Source organism: Bufo gargarizans, chromosome 9 (assembly GCF_014858855.1).
Source record: "Bufo gargarizans isolate SCDJY-AF-19 chromosome 9, ASM1485885v1, whole genome shotgun sequence".
Lineage (NCBI taxonomy): Eukaryota > Metazoa > Chordata > Amphibia > Anura > Bufonidae > Bufo > Bufo gargarizans.
Genome location: NC_058088.1, coordinates 187610102 through 187637283, shown reverse-complemented (window position 1 = coordinate 187637283; position 27182 = coordinate 187610102). Strand labels below are relative to the sequence as shown.

The 27182-nt window shown below is 45.9% G+C and overlaps 1 protein-coding gene across 4 annotated transcripts in view; it reads right to left on the bottom strand.

Moving 5' to 3' along the window:
- Positions 1–10893: 10893 nt before the first annotated feature.
- The window catches only part of LOC122919654 (zinc finger protein 618-like), a 64095-nt gene continuing 47806 nt past the window's right edge, over positions 10894–27182 (bottom strand). For 2 of the 4 annotated variants that reach the window (XM_044268806.1, XM_044268809.1), the window contains 8 exons: positions 25046–25135; positions 23859–23939; positions 22692–22775; positions 21802–21846; positions 20494–20577; positions 14462–14539; positions 13910–14008; positions 10894–12458 (listed from right to left, as the gene is read on the bottom strand). In XM_044268806.1, the coding sequence (XP_044124741.1) occupies positions 10936–12458; positions 13910–14008; positions 14462–14539; positions 20494–20577; positions 21802–21846; positions 22692–22775; positions 23859–23939; positions 25046–25135 (2084 nt within the window). In that variant the 3' untranslated portion in view covers positions 10894–10935. The remainder of the gene's footprint in view (positions 12459–13909; positions 14009–14461; positions 14540–20493; positions 20578–21801; positions 21847–22691; positions 22776–23858; positions 23940–25045; positions 25136–27182) is intronic. The other 2 variants (XM_044268807.1, XM_044268808.1) reach the window with 2 other exon arrangements.

Below are 27182 nucleotides of genomic sequence, written 5' to 3'. Positions count from 1 at the left end.
CACAAGGATTTCTTGTATGAACTAGATAGCGATTTTTTGCACATTTTTTCTTCAAGGGTGGATCTTCTTTTGAGCATTCTTTACCCTAAGAGACACAAAATTTGGAGAGGAAAATGAATATCCTTAGTCTCTTTAAAAAGGGTAAAGAACCACCACCAAGGAGACCCTAAGTGCAGGATAAAACAACCTGACATTTAGTAACGGGAGGAGGCTTACCGGGCTAGAGGGCCTGGAGGTGTCTGTGGGCCGCTTGGGCGAATAGTCTGCTTGCTGGGACATCTTCTCAGGAGAGGAGTGCAGGAGCTGCATCGGAACGCCGGCAGCCGCGCTCCTTTACTTCCTGGTCCCCGCTCCCAGGCCCAGGAACGCTCCCCCAGCTCACCGAACAGGGCCGGTCCGCACTGGACGCAGGTCCATAGCCCGAGGTGGCCAGCATCGCTGGGCTTAAACCAAAGGGAAGGAGGAACCATGAGCAGAGTTCCGCGACCCTATCCCCTGCCTCGGCCCTCCGGCCAGAGCCGGGATAACAAACCAAAAGGCTGGACGCATGACTGATCTATTCGGCAAGTCCTGACCTTCTGAGGGTCAGGAAAACAACTGGAGAGGTAAGAGGGAGGGGGCCTTATATGGGCTGGTCCACAAAGTTGTTTCCTGTCCCTGAGAAGGCGGGATAATCTCCATGTTTACTGCCGTTGTGGAGGCGTGGGGAAAAAAGGGCTTTCCAGTGGCCGGTTTTCCTAAAGAGAGAAGACCATTTAGTTTCGGAGACAAAAAGAATGAAAACAGATTTCAAAAGAAAGGCAATGATTGGAGATGGGACATTTCAAAAGGCCAAGCCCTGGTCCACAAATGCTTCCCAACAATGATGCCAGGGCTCAGGTGGGGGAGGTGGGGGGGGGGGGGGGGGGGTCGTCTGTCTTTATGGTTTCAAGCCTGGCAAAGTATAACATCAAGTACATGGGTAAAGGAAATTATAAAAAGAAGGCTATCGTCTAGAATTCAAAAGACCCCCACCAGAAAGGTTAAGAATTACAGCCTTAAATCAACACTCTCCAAAACAGACGGCATTATTAGGAGAAATAAGAAGGCTAATGGAAAAGTCAGTTCTAGTCCCAGTTCCAACAGCAGAAATTGGAGAGGGGTTTTATTCGACACTCTTTCTAGTCCGCAAACCAAATGGGTCCTATCGGACTATAATAAACCTAAAAGACCTGAATCTATATCTAACATACCAAAAATTTGGTATGGAATCCATATTATCAACGATTCTTCATTTGTTTCCTAATCGTGTCATGGCGTCAATAGATATTAAGGATGCCTATTACCATGTACCCATACACCCCTCGTCTCAGAAATATCTCAGGGTGGCAGTACAGGTGAAAGAGTCAGTTGTCCAACTTCAGTTGAGAGCCCTCCCCCTTTGGAATATCGCAGGCACCCAGAATTTTTACTAAATTAATGGGGGGAGGTGATGGCACAAATAAGGTGGTCAGATATTATAATTATTCCTTATCTAGACGACCTGCTAGTAGTGGGGCAGTCCTGAGGTTCCCTTTCAACTCAAGTTCAGGAAGTGTTGAAGACATTAATGAGTTTGGGCTGGATTATAAACTGGGAAAAATCGTGTCTGACACCGAGTTACCAATGCACCTTCCTGGGAATTCAGGTAGATTCCTTATCCCAAAAGTCCTACCTCCCGATGGGGAAGCTTCGGTCAATACAACAAAGGAATTCAGCAAGTCCAGAATGACCACTCTAAGGGAGGCAATGTCAATTCTAGGATTAATGACATCTTGTATACCGGCGGTAAAATGGGCACAGTTCAGATCCAGAATTCTTCAGATGCACATCCTCTCTCTCTGGGACAAGGACTTATTTTCACTAGATCTCAAAATTATGCTACCCTTGTCATTAAGAAACTCCCTGATGTGGTGGACAAGGTTAGAAAACCTGAGTCAAGGGGTGGAATCGATAAAGGACAATCCTCTAATCATCACAACTGACGCCAGCCCTCAGGGGTGGGGGGCTCACTCAGTTTTGGGGTTTTCCCAAGGGCCAACAATCTCCAAACTACAGAGAGCTAAGGGCGATATACGGTGCTCTGAAGGAATGCGTTCCCTCCCTAAAAAAAACAGGCATGTAAGGATTCTATCAGACAGTGCGCGGTAGCCTACATCAACAGGCGGGGGACAGGACAAGGTCTCCTCAATGACTAAATTTGTCATCCAAGATCTTCCAGTTGCTAGAAGGGGAAGCCTGTTCTCTTTTAGCAGTACATCTAAAGGGGTCAGAGAACTCTCAGACTTCCTGAGCAGGCACAAGGTCAGTGAGATCGAACAAATAGTACATCTCTGGGCATCCCCATCGATAGACCTGTTTGCTTCCCGAAAAAACAAGAAATGCTAAAGGTTTTTCTCCTTAGGCCCAAGGGATCGATGCACTGTCACAACCTTGGGGCAAGGATCTAGTTTACACATTTCCACCTCTCATGCTTTTGCCCAGATTGATCCAGAAAATAAGGAGGGAGGAGGCAACGGTAATCTTAATAGCCCCCTATTGGCCAAAGAGAGTATGGTTTACTTAGTTAAGGCTGTTTCTTTTGGACCCCTGGATACTTCCAGAGAGGGATGATTTGTTGTTTCAGGGGCCCCTTCATCATCCCGAGATAGGGAACCTACACTTAACAGCATGGATATTGAAAGGAAATTTCTCAAAGCCAGGTAGTAGAAACGCTACTGGCCAGTAGGAAAAGAGTTACCACTGACATTTATTTGAGAGTCTGGAAAACCTTTATTAGGTTTGCGGCCTCGGATCTGGATCTGTCAGCTCCACCACAGATCACACTGATCTTAAGTTTCTTACAGGATGGCCTCAATAAGAAATTAAGACCTAGTACACTTAAAGTTCAGTGTATTGTTCGACTGTATTTTAGCATCTCATCCATGGATCAAACGATTCATAAAAGGAGTCAATTAGATTAAATGCCTCCTCTAAACACAGATGGTCTCCCTGGGATTCAAATATTGTCCTTTCCATGCTCACACAAAGTCATTTTCAACCATCAGACTCAATTTCTTTGAAAATGCTGTCTTACAAGACAGCCTTTCTTGTAGCCATTACATCAGCCAGGCGGGTAGGGGAGATTTCGGCCTTATCCGCTTCCCCTCCTTATACCTTGAACTTGGAGGACCCTGCCTTTCTACCTAAGGTGGTTTCTGATTTATGATTTAACAAGGTGCTGATAGCATCTTTAGAAATGTTGGCCCATATTGATAGGATGGCATCTTGCAGTTGATGGAGATTTGAGGGATGCACATCCAGGGCACGAAGCTCCCGTTCCACCACATCCCAGAGATGCTCTATTGGGTGGAGATCTGGTGACTGTGGGGCCATTTTCGGACAGTGAACTCATTGTCATGTTCAAGAAACCAATTTGAAATGATTGGAGCTTTGTGACCTGGTGCAGTATCCTGCTGGAAGTGGCCATCAGAGGATGGGTACATGGTGGTCATGAAGGGATGGACATGGTCAGAAACAATGCTCAGGTAGCCCGTGGCATTTAAACGATGGCCAATTGGCACTAAGGGGCCTAAAGTGTGCCCAGAAAACCTCCCCCACACCATTACACCACCACCACCAGCCTGCACAGTGGTAACAAGGCATGATGGAGACATGTCCTCATTCTGTTTACCCCAAATTCGGACTCTACCGTTTGAATGTCTCAACAGAAATCGGGACTCATCAGACCAGCAACATTTTTCCAGTCTTCAACAGTCCAGTTTTGGTGAGCTCGTGCAAATTGTAGCCTCTTTTTCCTATTTGTAGTGGAGATGAGTGGTACCCGGTGGGGTCTTCTGCTGTTGTAGCCCACCTTTCTCTCCCATTCTGACATTCAGTTTGGAGTTCAGGAGATTGTCTTGGACCAGGACCACAACCCTACATGCATCGGAGCAACTGCCATGTGATTGGTTGACTAGATAATCGCATTAATGAGAAATAGAACAGGTGTTCCTAATAATTCTTTAGGTGAGTGTATATATATATATATATATATATATATATATATATATATATATATAGAAAAAAATACGTAGTGTTAAAAGTGGTCTTAAAGAAGAAATATGCGGTCATATTTAAGATGCTTTCTTTATGTATAGTATGTTAAGTTACACTGTATTTAGAAAATGCACGGTCCTGGGAATCTTGTCACAAACTAAGGATGGAGTATGGAGAACCCTATTTAAAGATCTGGGAAGTTCCAGTTTCTGGTCCAGAAGGGGGAGGATCTCTCACAGGTGCTGTCATGGGCTCATGGATTACCGGTAAGAGTAATAAATGTATTTTCCCCTGGCTCTGCACATTTAATGGTAACTTTACACCATGAAAATGCAGTGCGAGCAGCATGTATATGGTCCGTAAAACTTGTCACTTCTATGCTTAGGAGAGAGTGGGCCATCCTCTTAAAGCTACCTCTCTGACCAAGGATGGTGAGTTAGTAGGTTTTACTGAATCTTCTCCTATAAAATGATCTCTGCTCCACATAACGCACTGCATTTCCTTGCTGACAGGTTTCTTGTCCCTCTGCAGAGGTACACTAGCTCGCCCACAATGCACATCACTGCTGTGGGTGTCTAATGCCCCGTATCAGTAATTACAGCTTTGTCCATCCATGAAATGGGGATCAGTGCAGGGGTTTAGCTGTGGGCACCTCACTTCTTGGGGCACAAACCCAACATCCTGGTATGATGGATCGTAGAGCGATCTGATGAACGACTGTACGTTTGCTGTGTGAACTTTCCCTTCCACTACAGTCCGTAGACTTTACCTCAGTCCTGGTGCCATCACTGTATCGTCATATAATGCATTCGTCGCTGACCAAAAGAGGGCTCTTATTATAGAACAGTGGTGAAAATGGTTCTGGAGTGTGGCGTTCTTGTGATCACTTGGTATAGAAGTGTGTGGAAATACTTAAAGGGGATGTCCAAGATTAGAAAAGCATGGGGGGAATCCTAAAAATTCATTGATGGGCAGGGTTTGCTTCTAGTGTGTCTGTAGTACGGTAATCTGCTGAGTGTGCACGAGGCCTAAACAGTCTTTTGCGGTAATCCTGACCCTGCAGGGCTGTATCACCACTGGAGGGCAGTCTTAGAGGATACCCATCATCACAAACTGCTGAAGTGTTGCCTGGTGGGGGGTCTCTAAAATAAAATAGCAGAAGCGTTCAGCTGAGGACACTTCATTTCTGGATGGGATTCCTCTGACTCTCTCGAAGAGACTGACAGAAGTGAAGGAGCACAGTGCCCAGCGTGTCTGCCCCCTCAGGTGTGGCCACACAGTGCGCATTGAGTATTTAACGAACCAAGACTGTACAGCCGGTCTGCATTGTTAATGGTCGCGTGGTATTGAAGGTGCAGCACAGCCGATAACAATGCAGCGCTGGCTATACAATGTGGTCTTCGTTTGTTAAAGGGTTTTTTCTGAGACTAAGGCCTCATGCACACGAACGTTGTTTGTTTCTGCGGTCCGTTTTTCATGCATCCGTTCTTCGGTATCTGAGTTTTTTTTTCTCTGATTTAAGTCCTCTTCCGTTCAGTTATTCCAGAAAACATATCCGTATGGTTTCCGTTTTTTGCTGATCGGAAACAGTAACTTATTAATCACCAAACACATGGGCGATATGGGCTGGGCATAGCATTTCTACAGTATGGATCCGCAAAATACGGATGACATACGGATGTGTTCCGTATTTTTTGTGGACCCATTGACTTGAATGGGGCCTCGGATCGTGATTTGCGGACAATGATAGGACATGCACTACTTTTTTGCGGAACGGTCATGCGGACAAACGGAAAGCACACAGGAGTAACTTCTGTATTTTCTACAGCCCTATTGAAGTGAATGGTTCTACATAAGGTCCGCAAAAAAAACCGGAACGGAAGCGGAAATAAAATACGTTTGTGTGCATGAGGCCTTATACTGATTACCTATCCTCTGGAGAGGTCATCAGTATCTGATCGGTGGGGATCTGACATCTGGGACCCCCACTCATCAGCTGAAGTGAAGGCTCCTGTGATGCGCCGTGGCCTTCTCACAGCGCCGTACATTGTATAGTGGCCGTGCTTGGAACTGCACTCGGGCCCATTCACTTCTATGGGAACTTTAAATGGGACATCGCTGTCCTAGGAAAAGCTGAGAAAAGACCGGAGCACTCACAGGAGCACCGGTGTCTTCTCAAACAGAGGATCGGCGGGGGTCCTGGACGTTGGACCCCCACTGATCAGATACTGGTGACCTATCCATGAGATAAGTCATCAGTTTTAAAATCTTGAAAATCCCCTTTAAATGAGAGGACAGCTGTGGCCTAACTGGTCACACCCCAATGGCTCACAACCGCTACAAACCCTTATTTTAGCCATGGATGGAGGTCTCCGAGATGCGCCGCCACAGTCCCAACTTCTCATAAAACACGACCTCTGAGGCGCAGATTTTTTTTAATTTTCAAATGAATTTTATTGTAAAACCATAAATACATCACAAAGTCCTCAAGCAACTGGGTCATCCTCACAGTTACAATGTGCCGTCCGTCCTGGCATCCGTTATCAGAAAATAGTAACACGTAACCCGATTTCCTAGTGATCGCCCTCTATTACCGGACTGTCCCGCATCGGTCTGGAACCTATCCAAGGAATATTTTCCGCCACAAACTGGTAAAACCGTTCAGTTTGTATATAAATATTTATAGAACTCTCCTTTTATATATAGAATTTTATTTCTAATGTCCGTATAGTGGGGAAATAAAAAAAAAAGTAATAAATCACAAAAACAACCGCGAAGTGGCTTCACATCTATACAGTAAATAACTGCACCACCCATGCGGGAAGGAGGGAGGATTTTTAATTTTTTTTGGTGTTGGCCTGTGATAATCTTTAGCAGATTTACAGTTTGTTACAGCATTGAACGGTACAAATCTGTGCCTGGATAAACCACGTATTGGTAAATGTTGAGAGTACAAACTTCTCCCCAAAAATAAAAGTTCTAGATATTAGTACTGAAATAGGATAAATTGGCACATTCCTAATATCTCGTTTGGTGTGAATATTTTTGTTGTACACATTTTATCACTTTCAGTTTATATATTTTTTTCTCAAAAAATCCCCCCCCCCCCAAATCCACCTCATGGCTGCACATCAATAAAAAAAAAAAACAACCAAAAACTTACAGAAACAGAAGCGGACACCTCGGTAGTGCAGTATTGCTCGTGTGTGAGATTCTGGATCTGCACTGAGTAACAGGTATTTTTTTTAAATTTTTTTTTTGTAAAACAGGAAGTTTTCAGAGCGATCAGCAGACAGAACATACGGTACTCGCAGCCGGCGTACCGCATGTCGCACCCATCAGCGCCGCACAGGCATAGGTCATCTGTAGAAAAATACTGTTACTAAAAAAGGTAGAAAGGAACACACGCCACCGGTATTACGAAATATCAGACGCCAAACGGAAAAGGATTAAGAAAAATACTCGTTAATACCTGTAGAAAACCCGGCCTAGAAAATCTAGTGTGTGTCTTTTTTTTTTTTTTTGCCTGGACCCCTGTGGAGTGAACGTGTGGTATTGCCATTAACGCTCTACTTCTTCACTTTTCCTTCCTTACGTCGTCCGTGAGACGTTCCTTCACATTAAACATTTGGATAAGATTTACAAGACGAAAGTAAAAAAATAAAAACATTTTTTTTTTTTACCCTCCCCCTATTTTCCACACGCACACTTCTGTTGAGTATTCTCCCCATCCGGCTTAGTCTTAACACAGTGCAAAGTCCATAACCAAGAGAAAAAATAAAATAAAAATCATCCAAGTTGCGCGCGATTTCCTGTCCGGCGGACTAAAATATTTACAGGGTCATATATACAGGAGGTAAGGACTATTCTGGCAGAGGAGTCAGACTTTTTAAATTAAATACGGAAGCTGTAAAAAAAAATTAAAAAAAAACATACGGTATATAAAAGGGATGGATCCATGTATCGCATATTCTGCACCCTGGTTATCTGAAAGCGTAGTTCAACCGTCAAAAATTTGGTTAATTTTAAAGTTAAAGCTCACCAGTCCTGAAGTTTTGGAATTTTTTGCTTCCCTTACCTGGTCACTTAATATTCCAGTGCCCTGTAAAGTACCTGCCGCCTCAGCCAGGGGGCGGTGTGGGATGTAGCAACATCGATTCTCCACAGAATGTGACTGATGACATCACTGGGGTCGGGATGATATCATTTCTTGGCTGTCTGTGTCTGAACTAAATGTATACATTAAGGCTTTTTTTGGGTGGGGATTAAAGGGGTTGTGCAAGAATATGAAATGGAAGCTTACTTCACGTCCTCCTCCTCCAGACCCGTGATGCGCCACTGGGCCCCCTCACTGTAAACCGCATCCCCAGTGATTGGCTGCTGCGATGTCAAACCGGATGTTTACAGTAAAGGAGCCCGGCGGAGCATCGCAGGCCCGGGAAAGGAACAGGGAGTCAGCGTTCCCGTTACGGGTCCCGCCAAGTCAACGCAACCCCTTTAAAACTATTATTGAAAACAGTGAGGGGGAAGAATCTGGGTACATAGAAGTTAGTGTTTAATTTCTATCATTTTTAAAATATTTTTTACATATTCTAGTGTATATTTTTGTGCCTTTGTTCGTATTGATCATTTTAATGTATTTATTATATATATATATATATATATATATATATATATATATATATATATATTTTTTTTTGTATAATATATTTCTAGGAGCCGGTAGATGGAGACAGGGAATCGGTGGTGACGCGGCAGAAAGTGTGACTGCGAGGTAAAGCCGGAGTGCAGTTAAATGTGCAGTTAAAAAAAAATTATAAATCTATTCCGATTCTTTTTTTTCTTTCCTAAAAAAGACCTAATTTCCCCTTTGGTTAAATGTAATCTTAAGAAGCTTTGGTTCCGTCAGGAAAGAGCTTTGAGGAAAAGTTAAAACTTGCTTAAATTATTATTATTTTTTTTAAATGAAAAGGCAACAAAAATGTAAAAAATTGGAGCATATTAAAAGTTTTTTTTTAGCCACGATTTAAAAAAAATAATTTTTTTAAAGCAGAATCGTGTACATAAAAAAATAAATAAAAAAAGGCAATATTCACCTCACTGATCCCCTGCGGCTCCCGTTCCGACACTTCCCACCGGTCCCTCTGACCGCGGTCGCTTCTTGCTCCCCAGCAGAGAAGTGACCGCTGCAGCCAAACATTAGAACGAGCGCAGCGGGCGATCGGCAAGGTGACTATTACCACTTTAACGATTTTATTTTGTCTTTACTGACCTGGATCCTATAATACACATTGAAGGAGAACTCCTATTCACACTATAGCCTGTTGTGCTGCATGGGTGGCATGTGACCACTGTGGCCAGTCATTGGCTGCAGTGGTCACATGAAAACGGATTTTGACGTGTGGAGACAGACACAGAACCGGCATCCCAGTGGCGGGTATCAGGTAGGTATGATTACCACTTCCAGTCTGCCCATGAGGGGGATGCAAGTCGGAATAATAAGAAAGAAAAGTCACCCCTTTAAAGAGCATTCCCACTTTTTCTGGTTCATCTTTAAAACATTTTAAACTGTGGCCCTAAGTGTCCCCCTCCACTCAGGAAAACAAATGGGGTCTTAATAATTTCTCTCTGCACCGAACATTAACCTGTGACCCACACGGTATGTGGGAATCAGCCCAGACACGGTGCAGGACCCTCTCGGTGCATGGGCCGCCCACGGGGGACAAAGACAAATGATGGGGGCTACTAGAGGTAGAGTAGAATTATGGAAGTGGTACAGCGGGGGCGGGGTCAACAGTGAAAGAATAGGGAACTGAATGCATGGACGATGTCTTAAAGGGGTCGTCTAAAATTAGAAAAAAAATGGCGGTTTTCTTTCCTATCCACAGGTTGTAGGCGGTACTGCTGTTCAGTCTCATTTACTTCAATGGAGCCGAGCTGCAATACCAGCCACAAACCATGGACGGGCGGAATGGAGCAGCCATGGTTTTCTAATTTATTATTTTTTTATTCCAAAAACAATGACACTGTTGGGTTGCGTTACCAAACACAACAGACGGTGGCGCTGTTTCTGAATTAAAACCCCCCCCACAAACTATTTTATGTGCTCTTGGAAAACCCCTTTAAATAAAAACACAGTTTCTGAAGCCTTAGGCTAGGCCTGAGTGAGCGCGCTGCGTTACAGTTGTGCTACAGTTCTGGTGTGGGCATGCTCTTGTGCCAGATATCGCACATACATTCACCATGTACGTTCTTCGGGACCAGTATCGTGGGTTCTAACAGTACAGTCAGTATACAGTAGTTTAAAGAGCGGACATAAAAAAAAAAATACAACAGGGCGGTTTCCTGTAGAACAAAAAACACTCAACGAAAGCGGGAAATGGAGATAGTTGTCAGTCCCTCATCCTCGCGGTTGGTTGGAGGCTCCTTCACTATTTTTTTTTATCTCCGTCCCCCAATATTTCAATTGAACAAATACACTGTATAAGATAAGGCCCTGCCAAAAATCGTGAAAAATAAATACTTACTATATGTAGAGAAAAAACTAATTCGAGGAACGAGAAAAAGAAACAAAAAACAACTATCTTCAAGTGACTTTGGAAGTCAGCTGCCTGTAGCGTAAAGAACAGTCGCCATCGTTCGCGGGTGATCCTAAAAACAACACTCGCCCTTGTCTTTCTTGAGTCTAAGAAAAACGAAAAAAACTAAAACCTAAAAAAATAAAATGCACTTGGTTCCTAGCGTTTCGTTTTGTTGAGGTCCACAGTGTTTTCAGCATAAAATCCTTTGTCATTCACTTCAATTTTTGGAACAGTGTTTTTAGAAGAAGTCCAAACCCCCCCCCACCCCCCCCCCCAAAAAAAGAAAACACGACCGAGTTCAAAGCATATTGGACTTCAGAAACATGACTTTGTTCATGTCCTCGGGGCTGAGAAGTCTCCTCCTTTTGATCAGTAATGTCTGTTCGCACATATTTACACACTCGCTGCGCGCCCCAACCGCCGGGACGGCCAACAGCCAAAAAGCCAGTTTGGAGAGGTGCGTGTGTTTTTGGGAAACCGATGACCAGTACTGGAAAAGGTCCGGAGTCACTTGAAAAATAGGTTCCTGTAGATAGTCGTAGACTTCGTTCTTCCCCAGCCGATCATCTTCTTGAACTTTGGTCGTCTCGGTGGATTGTCTAGGTTTTTTGGTTGGAGCTTCAAACTCAGTCTCCTCTGCCCCGTCTCTGACCTCGTGGATCAGTTCACACACTTTACTGATGATCTCTTCGTGCTGATAGGGAGGAACGGGCCGCAGTTTCTGCTGAGGGTCCAAAATCATGGCGACTTTGTGTGCAGACTCGACCTTGAAGTTCTCCTTCAAAGCTTCGAGGAACAGGTGGCAGAGCTTGCTGATGACCCCGGCATCGTTGGCCTTGGAGGTGAAGAGCTTCTCCAGCTTGACGTAGGTGGGAAGAACAAGCTGTAGGGTTGGTCTGCGCTCGTTGCTGAGCTCGATGACGGCTTTCTTCACTGGGGCCAATATGGCAGCTAAATTACTCAGTAGATGTTTGTTGAGGTTTTGGATGATGTTCAGTTTCTTTGCCCGGCTGTAAAATTCACAGATTTGCTCGTATCGCTCGTGGACAAGCAAAAGGGAGTCTGTGACAGAGTTCCAGCAAGGAGGAGGAGAGCTTTCTTCCAAGGAACCGAACGTCTCCCTGGCGATACCGGTCGACCCTGCCAGCTCCTCAGTGACATTCAATAGTTCTATGACATCGTGCATGTTACGGGCCTGCAACGTGCGCTTGTTCAATACGCTTTGTACCACAGAGTTCAAGGAGCATGCGGAACAGCGTAAGCACGTCCCGACCTTGGAGAAAGCGGAAGAGTTAACTTTGCAGTCCGTTACGTACACCGTCCTAATCTCCGACATGACAAACTCCGAGAGGACGTTCTGCACCCACTGGTGGATGAATTCGCCGCTGTCTCTACTGTCCATGTCTTTAATGCCCAACACGTAGCGTTTTATCTGATTTCCTTCCGCCTGATATGCGATGAGGATGTAACACGAGTCCGAACCGACGCTTTGTGAATGACAGGTGACCCCGATCCCCAAGCAGATGTTGCTGCCCAGGGCGCAGGTCACCTTGACTTTGACTTGGTTGTACATTCGTGGTAGATGCTTCAATGCTAGCGTGTTCATGTTACCCAGAATTTCGTTGACTGAGAAGGACCCGTAGCGAGCTCCAGTGTCTACAAGGGTCTGTGCCAGCTTCAGGAAGTCTTTGCCGTTGATCACGCTCAGAGCTCCCAGGTCGGCGCACATTACCCTCAGAAGCCTTTCTGCAATGTGTTGGCGCTCCTTTTCAGGGACAGAGTTGTTGGCAGCCGGCACTGGTGCAGAAGACACTGCAGCTGCTGAAAAAGCAAGAGACGGGACAAGAACAAGATAAGATTTACATGATTAGGATCTCGGGCTGTGCTCAGACGTGTTACCGAATATCATGCAACACAAACCCATGGTAATTTTTGTCCTAATAGCTCAGCAAATAACGACACCTCAAGCAAGTCAGGCTAAACGCAGTACATGTATGTCGGCCGAACCCACAGATTTCATCGGGACATTTAATGTGTATGGGGGCCTACTGACTGTCCTCTGATGTCGGAATAGGGAAGGGTCTGGTATGTTGGATTTCACATTGCCTAATCTTTTTGTTTTTGGGGAGAACAGAGGTGTGTGCCGGCCTTCCCTTCACAAGACATGCATGCTTGGCTGGGCCAAGGGTGCATGTAATATGGGGGGTTCGGGAGAGACAGCCGTCAGCCAAAGGGGATACGTCCTACCAACCCATAGTGCTTGTGGTACTGTCTCTTGGCACCTGAGGGTACAAGCCCATCCGCTTCACAACCCAATGGGGTTTTGGTATTGCAGCGCAGTCCCATTCACTTCAATGGAGCTAAGCTGTGCCCAGGCCATGTGACCGATGAACGTGATGCCACGCGGCCTAGGAAAAGCTGCGAGAAGGCTGCTACTGAGAGCACTGGTTCCTTCTCTGCTTATCGGCAGGGGTCCCAGATGTCGGACCCCGACCAATCAGTATAAAAATATCGAAAAACCCTTTTAAGGCCATCTTCTCTTATGGGATGGTGCCTGAGCAATAGGTTTACTAACTTGCTAGATCTTGCAAACTTGCACTGTTGGTCTGCCCATGTAGCAACCTCTGCCTGATTCAGTTACAAAAATCCCAAATATATATGATTTATAACGCTGTGTGTCTCTGCCCGGCCGCTGCTGTAAAGATCTGTACTCATAATGCCGTCACTGCCAATCATTACAGCAGAGGTCGGGCAGAGACACACAGCATTATAAATCATCCTGTCACAGAAGCAGAGTACACTATGGGAAATTAAGCTCGTCTGAAGGGGTTTTACCAGGATCATGGCTGCACCACATCTACAGGTTGTGGGTAATATTGCAGCTCAACCCTATGTCCGCCAATAAGAGACACAACCTATGGAAGGGAGCAGCGATGTTTCTCTAATGTTGGACAATTCCTTTAAAACGCAACAGGTCTGTGTGACATTCGTGCAAGGCTTTGGCACTATAGGTGGGTGCTTGATGCCCTCCCTTCTACAGACCGATCCTATTAGAAAAATGGGCCGATAGCAAGGAACAAACGTATAAAAATATTAATTTGACCCATCCCACCAATCAGCCGACAACGATCATTTTTTGGGTGATCGGATCTATTGTGCCGGGAGTACATCCCTGGACCCTATGCAAATCGAATGGGAACAAACGATCGCTCATCCCGTATAAACGTTCCCTAAGACTTCAGAAAGCACCGGCGCCATGTGTGCACACATACTGTTATTTGTGTTGTTTCTTTGGGGCTGAGACTTCCAGTTCTCCTCTGCTGGCGGCAGTGACCTGGGCTGGCTGGTGGTCATGTTGTTCTCATTGTCAGCTGGAGGAAAAAGGAAAAAAATTAGACCCAACGAGTCAACTTTAGACCGAACAGGTCAAAGAAAGACCACCCTAATATATAAAGGCCTCCACGGGAAGGTGTGTGAGATAGGTCTACAGAGCAGTCTTGCCACAAGCTAACCTCACTATATAGATTTTCTCCATCAAAATGTAGGTTGAAAAAATCTGATTAATAAAGCCGGCTGAGATGGGTAATAACCCAGCCTGACGGCTGCCATCTTGTCGTACTCTGCCGTCAACGCAATGCCAGTCCAGGCTTGAGCAGGGCATTTCAGACACAATGGTAGGGGGCACGGTGGCTTTTCTCCCGCTCACACGGCCATATTAATCAGATTTTCTAATACATTAAGGTGGGGAATAAACCAATGAAAAAATAAATAAAAATCAGAATTCATTTACAAGCAAATGACAATGAATTTGCAAGTATTCTCACCGGCGTGTGACTGCATGTGCTCCAGGAGATTGTTGTAAAACTGGAACTGAATCCCGCATGCCCCACAAGTGTACGGTTCTGCGAGAAAACAATTTGGGGGTTTCAAAAAGAGTTCTCACAATGCAATGCTCTAATATGCGTCACAGACGAGAGTCTCCCATGACCATTATTTCGCTATTAGACACGGTGGGAAGGCCCCTTGAAACGCCCTTGTTTCTCTGAAGACTCCAGGATGTGGAAGACACTTGGGAGACCTAGCTGGGATCATTTGGAGACCTAGCTGGGATCTAGATGGTTACAGGACGACTAAATGCAACACTGGTCACAGCTGCCCGGCAGGGGCAGGGTGGAGCAGGCGGTCTACGCTTGCGCGCAGTGTGCATGGTGCCAGGTGTGCGATCAGCTTGCTTGTCTACTAGTGTTCAGCGAGAACTGCTGTTCGGCTCGAGCATCGCTATGCTCGGCACATTGCAGTGCTCGGCCGAATACTGCGGGTGCTCGAGTACAATTTAATACAATGAAAGTCAATGGGAGACCTGAGCATCAAACCAGGCACCCCCTGCTCTGAAGAAGAGAGTGTGTCTGGTTCACAAAAAAGGGGTAGAAATTGATAGAAACCCCATAAAAATGGTTTGGAAACAGCGTTAAGAGGATAGCTGGATGCGTTTTGGACTCCTATTATCTATGACATACAATAGACAACCACACAAAGGCTGTATATGCCAAAAGCTAGGTATGTGGAAGCCATCCATCTATCCATGAGACGGATACTTACCATGGCAGCCTTGTGCACTATGAGATATTCCAAACCAGCTGTCATCTGACTGAGAGCCAGTAAGCCTCAAAGTTTCTTCACATCTGTTGGATGGCTTGGGTAGACCTGCGCACCTAGATCAATATCATTCGGGTGACAAAAAGTTTTCTGATTGCCCTAACATAGTATTCAATAATATTCTATACAGTTTTGTCATGTAATAACTCATTTCCATGAACACTGGCATATGGGAAAAACATTCAAATGAGCAGAATCTGCACTGTTTTTCAGCTGAAAAAACATTTGCATGGGAAATTTGCGATCTACACTACTCATGAACAGTGCCATCTATTGGTTTCATAGTCTTATGACAAGATTATTAGTCTTGTCATATGACTATGAAACCAATAGATGGTGCTGTTCATCTTGGGGCACTAGTAAGTGGGGCACCCTGCTCAACAGAGTCCACACACAGTGTAGCACTTAGCCTATAATAGCCTGCGCTAACACTGAGGTGTATATCGGATTGCTGGCATCATTCACACATCTTCTAACACTTCATCTGCGGTAATATAAGCTTGCTAGGGTGTATCTGAGGACCATTGCCCTGCTTGTAATGACTCGTGCTTTCATAGTCTTTTAACAAGACTATAATTCCAAAAGATGGCGCTGTTCATGAGTAGTGTAGATCAGGAATATTCTAATTGCAATTTTTTATCCCAAATTTTGCAAAAGGCCGAGTGCTACACGATATGTGGACTCTGTTGAGCAGGGTGCCCCACTTACTAGTGCCGCCAACAAGATGAACAGCGCCATCTATTGGTTTCATAGTCTTATGACAAGACTAATAATCTTGTAATAAGACTATGAAACCAATAGATGGCGCTGTTCATGAGTAGTGTAGATCGCAAATTTTCCATGCAAATGGTTTTTCAGCTGAAAATGTCTTTCCCATATGCCCATGTTTATGCAAATGAGTTTTTACATGACAAAACTGTATAGAAAGGTTATTGAATATTATGTTAGGACAATCAGAAAACTTTTTGTCACCCTAATGATATTGATCTAGGTGTGCAGGTCCACCCAAGCCATCCAACAGATGTTAAGCAACTTTGAGGCTTACTGGCTCTCAGTCAGATAAGAGCTGGTTTGGAATATCTCATAGTGGACAAGGCTGCCATGGTAAGGTATGCTGACTGTATCTGTCTCATGTATAGATTGATGGGTTCCACATACCTGGATTTTGGCATATACAGCCTTTGTGTGGTTGTCTATTGTATGTCATAGATAATAGGAGTCCAAAATGCATCCAGCCATCCTCTTAATGCCGTTTCCAAACCATTTTGATGGTGTTTCTATCAATTTCTAACCTTTTTTTGTGAACCAGACAACCTCTTCTTTTCCGAGCAGGGGATGCCTGGGGTTCTCCCATTGACTTCCAACGAGCATACCGATGTGTTTGGCCAGAGCACACAAGCACTTTGGTGCTCAATCAACACTATTGTCTACCTGTCTCTAACCCTGTACACGCCGTGATGTGACATGAACAGGATCCATTTTTGATAAAAGGCTTAAAGCAGAGACATTATTTCTTAAAGGGGTTTTTCCAGTTACACAAAAAACAAAACAAAAAAACACCAGCATTGAACCTTACTGCATTATATATATTGATCAGATGATGACGTTTTGAGTGCATTTTGACTCCTTCAGCTTGCGCTGTGTTTGCAGCCCAGCGCAAGACTCACAGGGAGTGTCTGTAGACTCTGCCTCTACTTCCCCTGCCAGCTGGAACATCACAGATGCAAGCAGGGCCGGTGGCCTCATTAGTATTCACTTCAGTATGATAAATACTAATAAAGCTGTGTTGGATATGGGGCCCTATTTCAGCACATTAACCCTTGCTTCATTAGGATTTGAACCCCAGACCTTCTGTACAGCAGGCAGAAGAGTTATCTTTATACTACAGACCTGATCTGCTGGAAGAGCTGAATTTTTTATATTTTTTCCACAGGCATAAAAACTAAATAAATAAGAGTATTACTGAAATGAAGGGGAAACACAATTGCACCATTTACCAAATCACCACAAATAATAGGTTCACTATATTGTACGGGTTATTATGAACACCAAATATCAGTCAGCTGCCTCAAAGGCCAACAGAATGATGTATTGTATTAGAAGAGGTATGGACTTGCAGGACAGGGATCTAATATTGCCACTATACAAAGCATTGGTACAGCCTCAACTGGAGTACGCGGTTCAGTTCTGGGCACCAGTCCATAAAAAGGATGCCCTGGAGTTAGAAAAAGTGCAAAGGAGAGCGACTAAACTCATAAAGGGCCTGGACGATCTCCGCTATGAGCAAGGATTAAACAAACTCAATTTGCTTAGCCTTGAAAAAAATACGTCTAAGGGGGCACATGATTAACCTGTACAAATATATAAACCGACCGTACTGAAAATATCAAGGGAGGTTATTCTGTGTTAAACCCCCTCAAAAAACAAGGGGCCACTCCCTGCACCTGGAGATAAAAAAAAACATACAGTGATAAGAGGCAAAATCTCTGGAATAGTCAAAGGAGATGGTCACAGCAAACACAGGAGAACTGAGAATGGAGCCCCGAAAGTGGTGGAGGGCGCACTGCGCATGCGCAGCTGCCCTCCATTCATTTTCTATGGGGCCGTGCACTGGCTGGCTAATTTCCAAAGGGCCTGTAGAAATGAATGGGGGCAGTGGCCGGTCATGCGCGGTGTGCTCCAATTCATTTCTATGGGGAGCGCGCTTGGTGGTGGCCGGAATGTAGTCTTCCAGCCACCACCACCACATTGGAAAGGGGGGGGGGGGGGGGGGCGCTTTGTTCCCGATCTGGTCCCAGCGGTGCGACCCGCACCTATAAGACAATGGGCATTGTCTGAGATGAGACAACCCCTTTAACAACTATGTAAATACTCTCTTGTGATATTTCATACTAAAGATGCTGGAAAAGCTTCAATGGTTTTTGCTTTGTTATTTTCTTTAGGTCAAATAGTTTTTATTGAAGCAGTCTGCATTTATAATAATGTACCGAGTGCGAATAGAGGGATCAGCAAGAACAGAGGCAAATAGAAATCCAATCTATGCAGACTTTTTTTTGTTATAAATTAGAACAACAGAGCGAATATACATTAGGAAAGTAATACGGAAAAGGTCAGGGCGCTTTGTTATTTTTGCAGAAAATTGCAACTTTTGCCTTGGCAGATTTTCTGACATAACTTTTACTATAAGGATTGTTTTCTAGGAGACTTTGAACCCCGGACCTTCTGTACAGCGAGCAGCTGCCGTACCCACTACTCTAATCAAAAGCTCTGCTGTCAAAATTGGATTTTGTATGCCTCATAGTTTTACAGTTTTTTTTATTAATTAATTATCACAAAACAGTATTTGGTGTCCCTGTGATGATAATAACCAGCACAATAAAGGGAACATATTATTTACGGCAAGTGGTAAACAGCGTGAACAAACATGAAGGCGGCGCACTGTTTGCCTGTATAGAGCCCTGAAATTCTTGATGGCCTTGGATCCAACTTGCTTGATAAACCCTGCCCTGAGACACGGCCTGATTACGGACATCACGTCTACAGGAGAATGAGCAGAACACCGCTCTGAGAAGATGTGTCTACAGGACAGAGCCTTACCACACCTCAGACGTAGGCGTGATGTCATCAGGATAGGGAACCCACACAGTGGAAGACATCACGTGACCTGGATGCGAGCGCCGGAAAATGGAGAATTACAGATAAACTATCACTAGTAGTAAGTGAAAATTGCAAAACCGGAATACCCCTTTATATGGGTCAAAGGAGCTAAGCCCGGAAGGAGCAGAGTGTAGCGCTTGGAACACGTACTTCATTCCTTCTGCTTAAAGGGCCAGAATGAGTTAAAGATTAATAAGCACTACTCACCTCACCGATCCTCCGTCGCCGCTGTTCTGACAATTGGCCCACGGGTCTCCACTTCCTGCTCCACAGCAGTGACCAGCCTCAGCTAGTGACTGGGTGTCTATAGGACCAGTAGGGACCCAGTAAGCGTCAGAACACCAGCAGTTGATGAGGGCGAGTACGTTTTTGTTTTTTTTTAACCCATTCTGTCCTGTATATAAAAAAATGTATCCCGCCAGACAACCCCTTTATGAACAAGATAATGCAATGCGACTGACGTTTGGAGCACGACCCGTATACCAGGAGAAGACTAATGGGAAAATCAGGAAAAGTGTAACGAGGACGTGTGGGTTGTGCCTGGCACACACATACACGTGATGCAATATTATACTTGGCTCCTGGCGCCGATCTCGCAGGTCGATCCTATCTGCCAATTTTAGGAACAGCGTTCAGCAGCAACTCAAGTAACTGAGCAGCCTGGAGATACAATCTCCTCCTCATATACTGGCAATGGCTGCATCTTTACATTTTAAAGGGAACCTGTCACCAGGATTTTGGGTATAGAACTGAGGACATGGGTTGCTAGATGGCCGCTAGCACGTCCGCAATATCCAGTCCCCATAGCTCTGTGTGCTTTTATTGTGTAAAAAAAAACGATTTGATACATATGCAAATTAACATAAAAGAGTAATATCTTACTTGTGTGACCAGAGAAGAGTCATATTTTCAAGCTCTGACTCATCTCAGGTTAATTTGCATACGTATCAAATCATTTTTTCTTTTACACAATAAAAGCACACAGAGCTATGGGGACTGGGTATTGTGGATGTGCTAGTGGCCATCTAGCAACCCATGTCCTCAGCTCTATACACAAAATCCTGGTGACAGGTTCCCTTTAAAGGAACAGGACTAGTTTTGCCCTATATGTGACACACACCCTCGCCGATCAGATGTTCTGCAGTGACCATAAATCGGCGACAGAACTAAACAGCGCCATCTATCGTGTAGTGGACAGACATTGTCGTCGCAGCTCTGCTCTCATTCATTTCGATAGGCGCAGCGCTGCAGTAAGCAGATCCTCAGTTATATAATGGACGGAGCCGCGTCGATTTCTGGCTACTGCAGAACAGCTTATGGGTGGGGGTGCGGAGTGTCGGACCTCCACCGATCAGATACTGATGACCTGACCTGCAGATAAGCCATCAGTAGTAAAGGAGTGGACAACCCCTCTCACATTTGGGTCTACGGGTGACACGGGCCACTATATGGGTTGTGCCAGGACATAAAAGGAAAATGTGAGATAGACTTCACGTAAATGGGTGACGCCCCGGGCAGATCTGCTCCCTCACACTAGACCTACCTTCTACTTTACCACTTTTGTCTTCTTTCACAGACTTGTTGTTTGTTTCCTCCTTTCTTTTCATCTTCTTCTTCCATCCTTTGCCTTGAAAACAAGAAACAGGACGTCTGTGACTCGGATATCTTGGACAAAGATCGGACAAAGCGTCAGAAGGTTACGAGGCCCTGACCATGGCGCTGGGTCACTTCTGAAGGCGCCATTAATACCATGGTGCTGTACATCTAAGAGGGGTTCATAATATACCACAAGCACAATCAGCATGAGGAGAGAGGACTCTGCCCCCAAGAGCTTAGAATCTACAAGGGAAGGAGAAGGACACAGTAGGTGAGGGTATAGGCTGCTCTTCTGGCCGTGTGGTGGCAGCATGCTCATTGCAGGTGGTAAGTTTTCCTGAAGAGGTGGGCTTTCAGGTTACTTTTGAAGGTTTGGATGTTGGGGAAGAGTCTGATGTGCTGGGGTAGTGAGTTCCAGAGTATGGGGGATGCACGGGAGAAATATTGAAGATGATGGTGCAAGGAACAGGAGGAGGTCCTGTGAGGATCGGAGATGACATGTGGGGATGTATCTGGAAAGTAGGTCAGAGATGTAAGGAGGGGACAGGTTGTGGACAACCTTGTATGTATTTTGTATCTTGAACTGAATTTGCTGGTCAATGGGGAGCCAGTGATGGGATCGGCAGAGGAGAAACGAAGGGAGAGGTGGATTCATCGGGCAGCAGAGTGGAGAATAGATTGGAGGAGTGCGACACAGGAAAATGTTGCAGTAGTCCAGGTGGGAGATGATGAGGGCATGAGGTGAGAAAGAAGCGAATATGAACAGGTGGAGGTGAGGGTTTGGATGTGCAGTGTGAAGGACAGGGCAGAATGAAATGTGATCCCGGGGAAGAGGACCTGCGAGACCAGAGAAAGCTGGGCATGGTAATGGACGGCGGTGAGTGACACGGAGGAAAGATGATGAATTCCATTATCTCCATGTTGAGCTTTGAGACGAATGAAGATACAGCACAGGGATCAGCAACCTTCGGCTGTGGTGAAACTCCAACTCTCAGCATGCATGCCTTTGATGCCGTTCTATAAACTGACATAGAAGTGTATGGAGCATGCTGAGAGTTGTAGTTTCACCCCTGAACCCTGATATAGCAGACATGAAAGGACTCCCGATAGAAGGGAAGTGACATCTAGGCCAGAGGTCTCATATACAGTGCACCTGACAGGAGACATGTCATCACCAGGAGCTCTCAGTAGTGCAGCCTCAGTGATGCAGGAGACATATGGGAAGCACAGGACATGCAGCTTCATGGAAACAAACCTTGCATGAGCGGGAACGAGCTGGAGGTCATCGGACTGGCGGCTTCTGAAAAGACAAGATAAAACGGTCCTTAGTTCACGTCTTGAGGGTTAGGGCTCATGCACATGGCCACAAGTGTTTCGCGGTCCGCAAATCATGGATCCACAAAGCAAGGATCCCGGCCGTGTGCAAGCCACCATAAATTTTTTTATTACTTCTGCAAAAAAATGTCCTATCCTGGTCCGCAAAACGAACAAGAAAAGGACATGTTCTATTTTATTGACGGGGCCATGAAATGATGCCACGGGTGCGCTGTCCGCATCTTTTGCGGCCCCACTGAGATGAATGGGTCCACATCCGATCCGCAAAAAACTATGGCCGTGGGCGTGACCCCTTTAAGACGCATAAGGAGCAGGAGGTTCACCTGACAAGAGCTTACAATCTAAACTGAGCTGTAAATCCTAATGTACGAAGCAGAAACTACGAGGGTCTTCTAAATGGACGCGTGGGCAGATGTGGGGTCAGCTGAGACCTCCCCCCACATGAATCTCACAGATTAACGTTAAAGGGGTTTTCCGAGACTTTTATACTGATGACCTCTCCATTCACTTCTATGGGGCTGATGTACGAGAGAAGGCCGCGGCACTACTGCGGGTTTCGGTGCCCTCTCAGAAAGTTGATCAGCAGGGGTCCCGGGTGTCGGACCCCCACCGATCAGATACTTGTGACCTACCCAGAGGACAGGTCATCAGTAATAAAGTCTCGGAAAGCCCCTCCGCCTCATGTCTGAGGAAGTGGACTAACAATGCAGAGATGGGTTGTGGTCATCTGCGCTGGGTCAGGTGACTGCACTTACAAAATGATCCCCATTGGCAGAGCGCCACCTGCTGGGGTAGAATCAGGTAACTCACCCTTCTGCCAGTTGGTCATGCTGCTGCCTCCTCCACTTCCACCCAACATGTCTGACATCCCTGCATGTGTCCGACTTGAGCCGGCTACAAGAAGTACAGAAATGCGCGTTACAACGCAGAGTCACCCTTAAAGGGGCTGTCCTATGATAAGAACTTACCAGCTATCCACAGAATCGGTGACACGTTTCTGGCTGGTGGGGGTCTGACTCCGATCTCAAGAATGGGGCCCTGGAGGGAAGGTGGAGCTCACCTCTCCATTCAACTGTATGGGACTGCTGAAAATGAGCGCCGCTCTTGGCTATCTTTGTCCCACAGAGGTGAATGGAGCTGCCGCCCTCATGTGCTGCTGTCGCGCCTTCACTTCTGGGGTCCCAAGTCCCATGATTGTGGAGGTCCCCAGCAGTCAGAACCCCACCAATCAGATCACATCTGTTCTGTGTTCTCCTAGTGGAAGGACTCAAATATTCTAGTGGCCCCCAAATGTGCCATTAGGGGTCTGAAATCTCTCGCGTTACGGCTCCATTCACTAATGCTGCGCTCGGAGTTCTGCTCCGAGCGCGGTCCCTGCTGGTTCATTATCTGGACAGAACATGCTATGAATGGTGGGAGCACTGCCCCGTAACGTGGGCAATTCCCACACACGACGCAGATTATAATTTTTCCTCCTGTCTAGTCATCTGGATCATTTATACAAAGAACCTCGGGCATTAAATACCGGTGACTCATGTTTCAGTCAGCACAGCTCATTTATCATGAGGCCGAGTTAGGGTTAGACTGAAGCTATTAGGTGTGATTAAACTGCCTCTGGGAGGTGTTAGAACAGCATTGTCAGTGGCAGACACCCCTGCACCTCTAGTCAAGCTCCGATTCTCCATTTTAACGCCTCCTCTTGAACCAGTATTTAATGCCAGTGATTCTTTGTACAAGTTATCCTAATGACTTGCCAGAGGAAGAAAAAAAATACAATAAGCCATTTGCTTCGACTTATTGCTACTGATATATCATGACCTGGATGGGAGCAGGCGCTATCCTACGTCTCCCACAATGCAGTGCGTTAAAATGCGGCACAATGGACGGACGTGTCGAAAGAGGAAAGTTCCAGCTGGACTGTGAATGCAGCTCTGCTGGTGACTGATGCATGACCTACCTGCATGTCTAGCTACTCACCGCTGGAGTGCTGAGAATTGCTGTTGTTTTCCTCGTAGTTGTTGGGCTGCTTGGCTTCCAGGTCTTGGTTGAATGCAGTTTCTAAGACGAGGAAGCACATGGGGGCGTTATCACTATCTCTCCGAACCGAGAGCGGCCATTATATTCTTGGAATAAAGTTCTCTTCGACAGAAAATTGAGGAAATCGGAGACGTCTCACAAGAGACATCCTCATATGACCTTACTATTCTGGTAGGTGTGCCCTGCTTGGCAACCTTCGCCCCCCCCCCTTTTTACACTGGGCGAGAGTTGGTTCAATTATCGGGAACAAAACTTTATTCCCAAAAGGTGTCGGTGACCATCTGACAAATGAGGGAAACTAATTTGTTGGGTGATTGCATTTTTCATGCGACACCTAAAACCGCCATTTGATGGCAGCACATCCCGGTGGACGTGCCGCCAACATGTAAAATGAAGGGGAGCGAACCATTGTAGTATCTTTGCATTGGGCCTTGTGAAAGGTCTTTTAAATCGAGCACCGATTGACTTGAATATTGTCGACCAGTGCTCGTTATTGGCCTGGCGCAGGCCCGCGTAAGAGGTCCCCTTTAGAAACGAAGAGACTGTTTAAACATTAGAAGTTACCTGTGACTTTAAATAACTTGTCCATAGTGCTATGGTTTCATTTTGCCTGCAGCCGCCACTAGGGGGAGCTCACTGCAGCCAGATTACACAGCTCTGAATGCAGTAACCTCTAGAGCTCCACCTAGCGGTGGCTGAGGGCAGCCATTTTTTTTTTCAAATGTATTTCAGGAAATGCTTCGGAACAGAATATCATGTTTTTTCGCAGTTGGCGGTGCACTTTAAATTGGGGAATTGGAGGGGGAGATAAGCGGCTACCAAACCCCTCCAATGCTGCTTATTTCACTGGAAACAAAACGCTGGACTGCCATTCATCACAGACTGTTGCTTGAATGAAGTCTCACGTCTACGGCCATCTTGTAAAATGACGGCATATGAATACAATATGATGGGTGGGGGTCCGACCTCTGGGACCACCACAGATCCTGCACAGAGGCTGGATGCACTGTAGAGGATGCCTGGGCTCACTTTACAAACGTGCTAGGGGCTGCGGCGGATCCGTGGAACGCCCGCACATTACATAAGGCATTACTGTCAGCGGAGAACGGGTTAATCATTATACTCACTGAGAGGGGTGTGCAGAGCTACGTGCTCCTGGTACGGGGTGTAATATTTGTACTGCTTGCCACAGAACTCACACATATAATTACCGGTTTCTAAAGAAGCAAAAGAAATATAAAAAAATTAAAAAAGGAAATTATTTCACGGTATTTTCTTTTTTACAATTAAAAAAAAAAAATTATAAAAGAAATATCTGGGGCGATGACGTCATGGCGCTGTCACTTCCACAACTACTATATACTATACTGCCACAATCAGCGCTGAACATGCATAAACCTCCCCAAAAAGTGGATTCTAATGGAATTTTAATGTGGGAAGGGTCCCCTGAAAATAGGCTGCTGGAACCCCAGGAATGAGCCGTCCTCTGCAGCGTTCAGTTGCACTGCAGCACCTCCACAGGGGAGGTGGAGTATTACAACTGCTCTCTTTAAAATGGATAGGCTCTGTGTAACACATGAAAGAGCTGGGTCCTCCAGAGACTAAGGCTGCATTCACGCGACAATATGTATTTTGCAGGCCGCAGAAAATATGGAGGACGTCCATGTGACACCCAAGTTGCATCCATTAATTTATTTTTTTGCAACTGGGGCCTTATAGATTAGGCTCCTGATTGGAATGACCCCCCACACCATTCATTCAGAATTCCATAATAAGGAAAATTAAAATGGGAGCAGAACCCCCTTTGAGTTATATGAAGAACATACGCCTTAAAGGGGGGGCTCTTCATATATCAAAGGGGGTTCTGGGCCCATTAAGACATATAAAGAACATAAAGGAAGGGGGGGGGGGTCACGCAATCTGAACCTCCCTCGCTCTATTATCCAGAGTGGCTGCTAAGGGCATCTCTGGCTCCTGAGGACGCCCCCTCCTATGTGTTACAAGGCCACTCACTGAATTTAAAGGGGTTCTCCGGAAAAGATTTATAATGGCCGCCAGCAACCTGTCCTAGAATAAGAGCAGGGCTGGTTGCCACCACTTGCAGCTGACTATGGGGGTGAGGGAGCGTGGCCTCACTACACTGCTCTATAACAGATGGTAATGATACGATCCTGCCTACAATATGCCATCATGGCTGAGCAGCCTGACAGCAACGCTCAGCAATATGTAGTATATGCCAGTCCCAGACCGTAATGTGTAGTGAGGCCTCACCCCCGCAGGCGGCTCTGTAAATGGAGGAAACCAGTCCTGCTCATGATCTAGGAGAGGATGCTGGCGACCCATTTTAAAATCAATTCCGGAGAACCCCTTTAAAAGGCAGATAAACACGGGGAACCCCGAGAAGTCAGCAGTACTCAAAGTGTAATATCAGCGCCTCTCCTCCAGTAAGCATCTGTCTGCTCATATTCTACCGCTATAGTGGGGCACAGATAAAACCGCTGATGTATAGAATATTCAGAGCTGAACCCCTCATTTTACAGAACTGGCGATGGGCAAACTAGGACACAATCTGAATCTGACAGAAATAGGCTGAGACCATCTGAAAAGTGCAATCTGTGTGGTTTTGGGTCTTCCGTCCCCCCCATCCCCTTTCTGAAAATAAGCATTTTCGCCCTCCAGCGGGCGGTCTCTTCCAGGTGTGATGTCAGAGCCGTGCTGGGCGCCAATGAGATGTCTCCCTCCTCCCTATCACAGTGTGTCACAGGCACAAGCTGCAGCTGCGTCCCCCTCCTCCCCTTCTATTCTCTGTTTTACACTAGATGGCTTTCCTGTGGATACTAAGAAAGGAGGAGGAAGATGCCACCTTCTCTTAACAGAATATGTTTCACATTTCACTGATTGCATAATATCACATGAATGATAATTACAGTGCAGCAATCACTAATGCTTTTTATCTCTAATCTCTCTAGCTAGATTACTCTCTCTGTTCCTACCTACCTCTCCCTACCCTACCCTCGCTCCCTCCTCTCCCTACCCCTCGCTCCCTCCCTCCCTCTCCCTACCCCTCTCTCCCTCCCTCTCCCTACCCCTCCCTCGCTCCCTCCCTCTCCACTACCCTCAGCTCCCTACCCCTCGCATACCCTCCCTTCCCTCATCCCTAAGCCCCTCGCTCCCTCACCTCCCTCTCCCTACCGCTCTCTCCCTCCTCTTCCCTACCCCTCTCTCCCGCACCTCTCCCTCGCTCCCGCCCTCTCCCGCCCATCC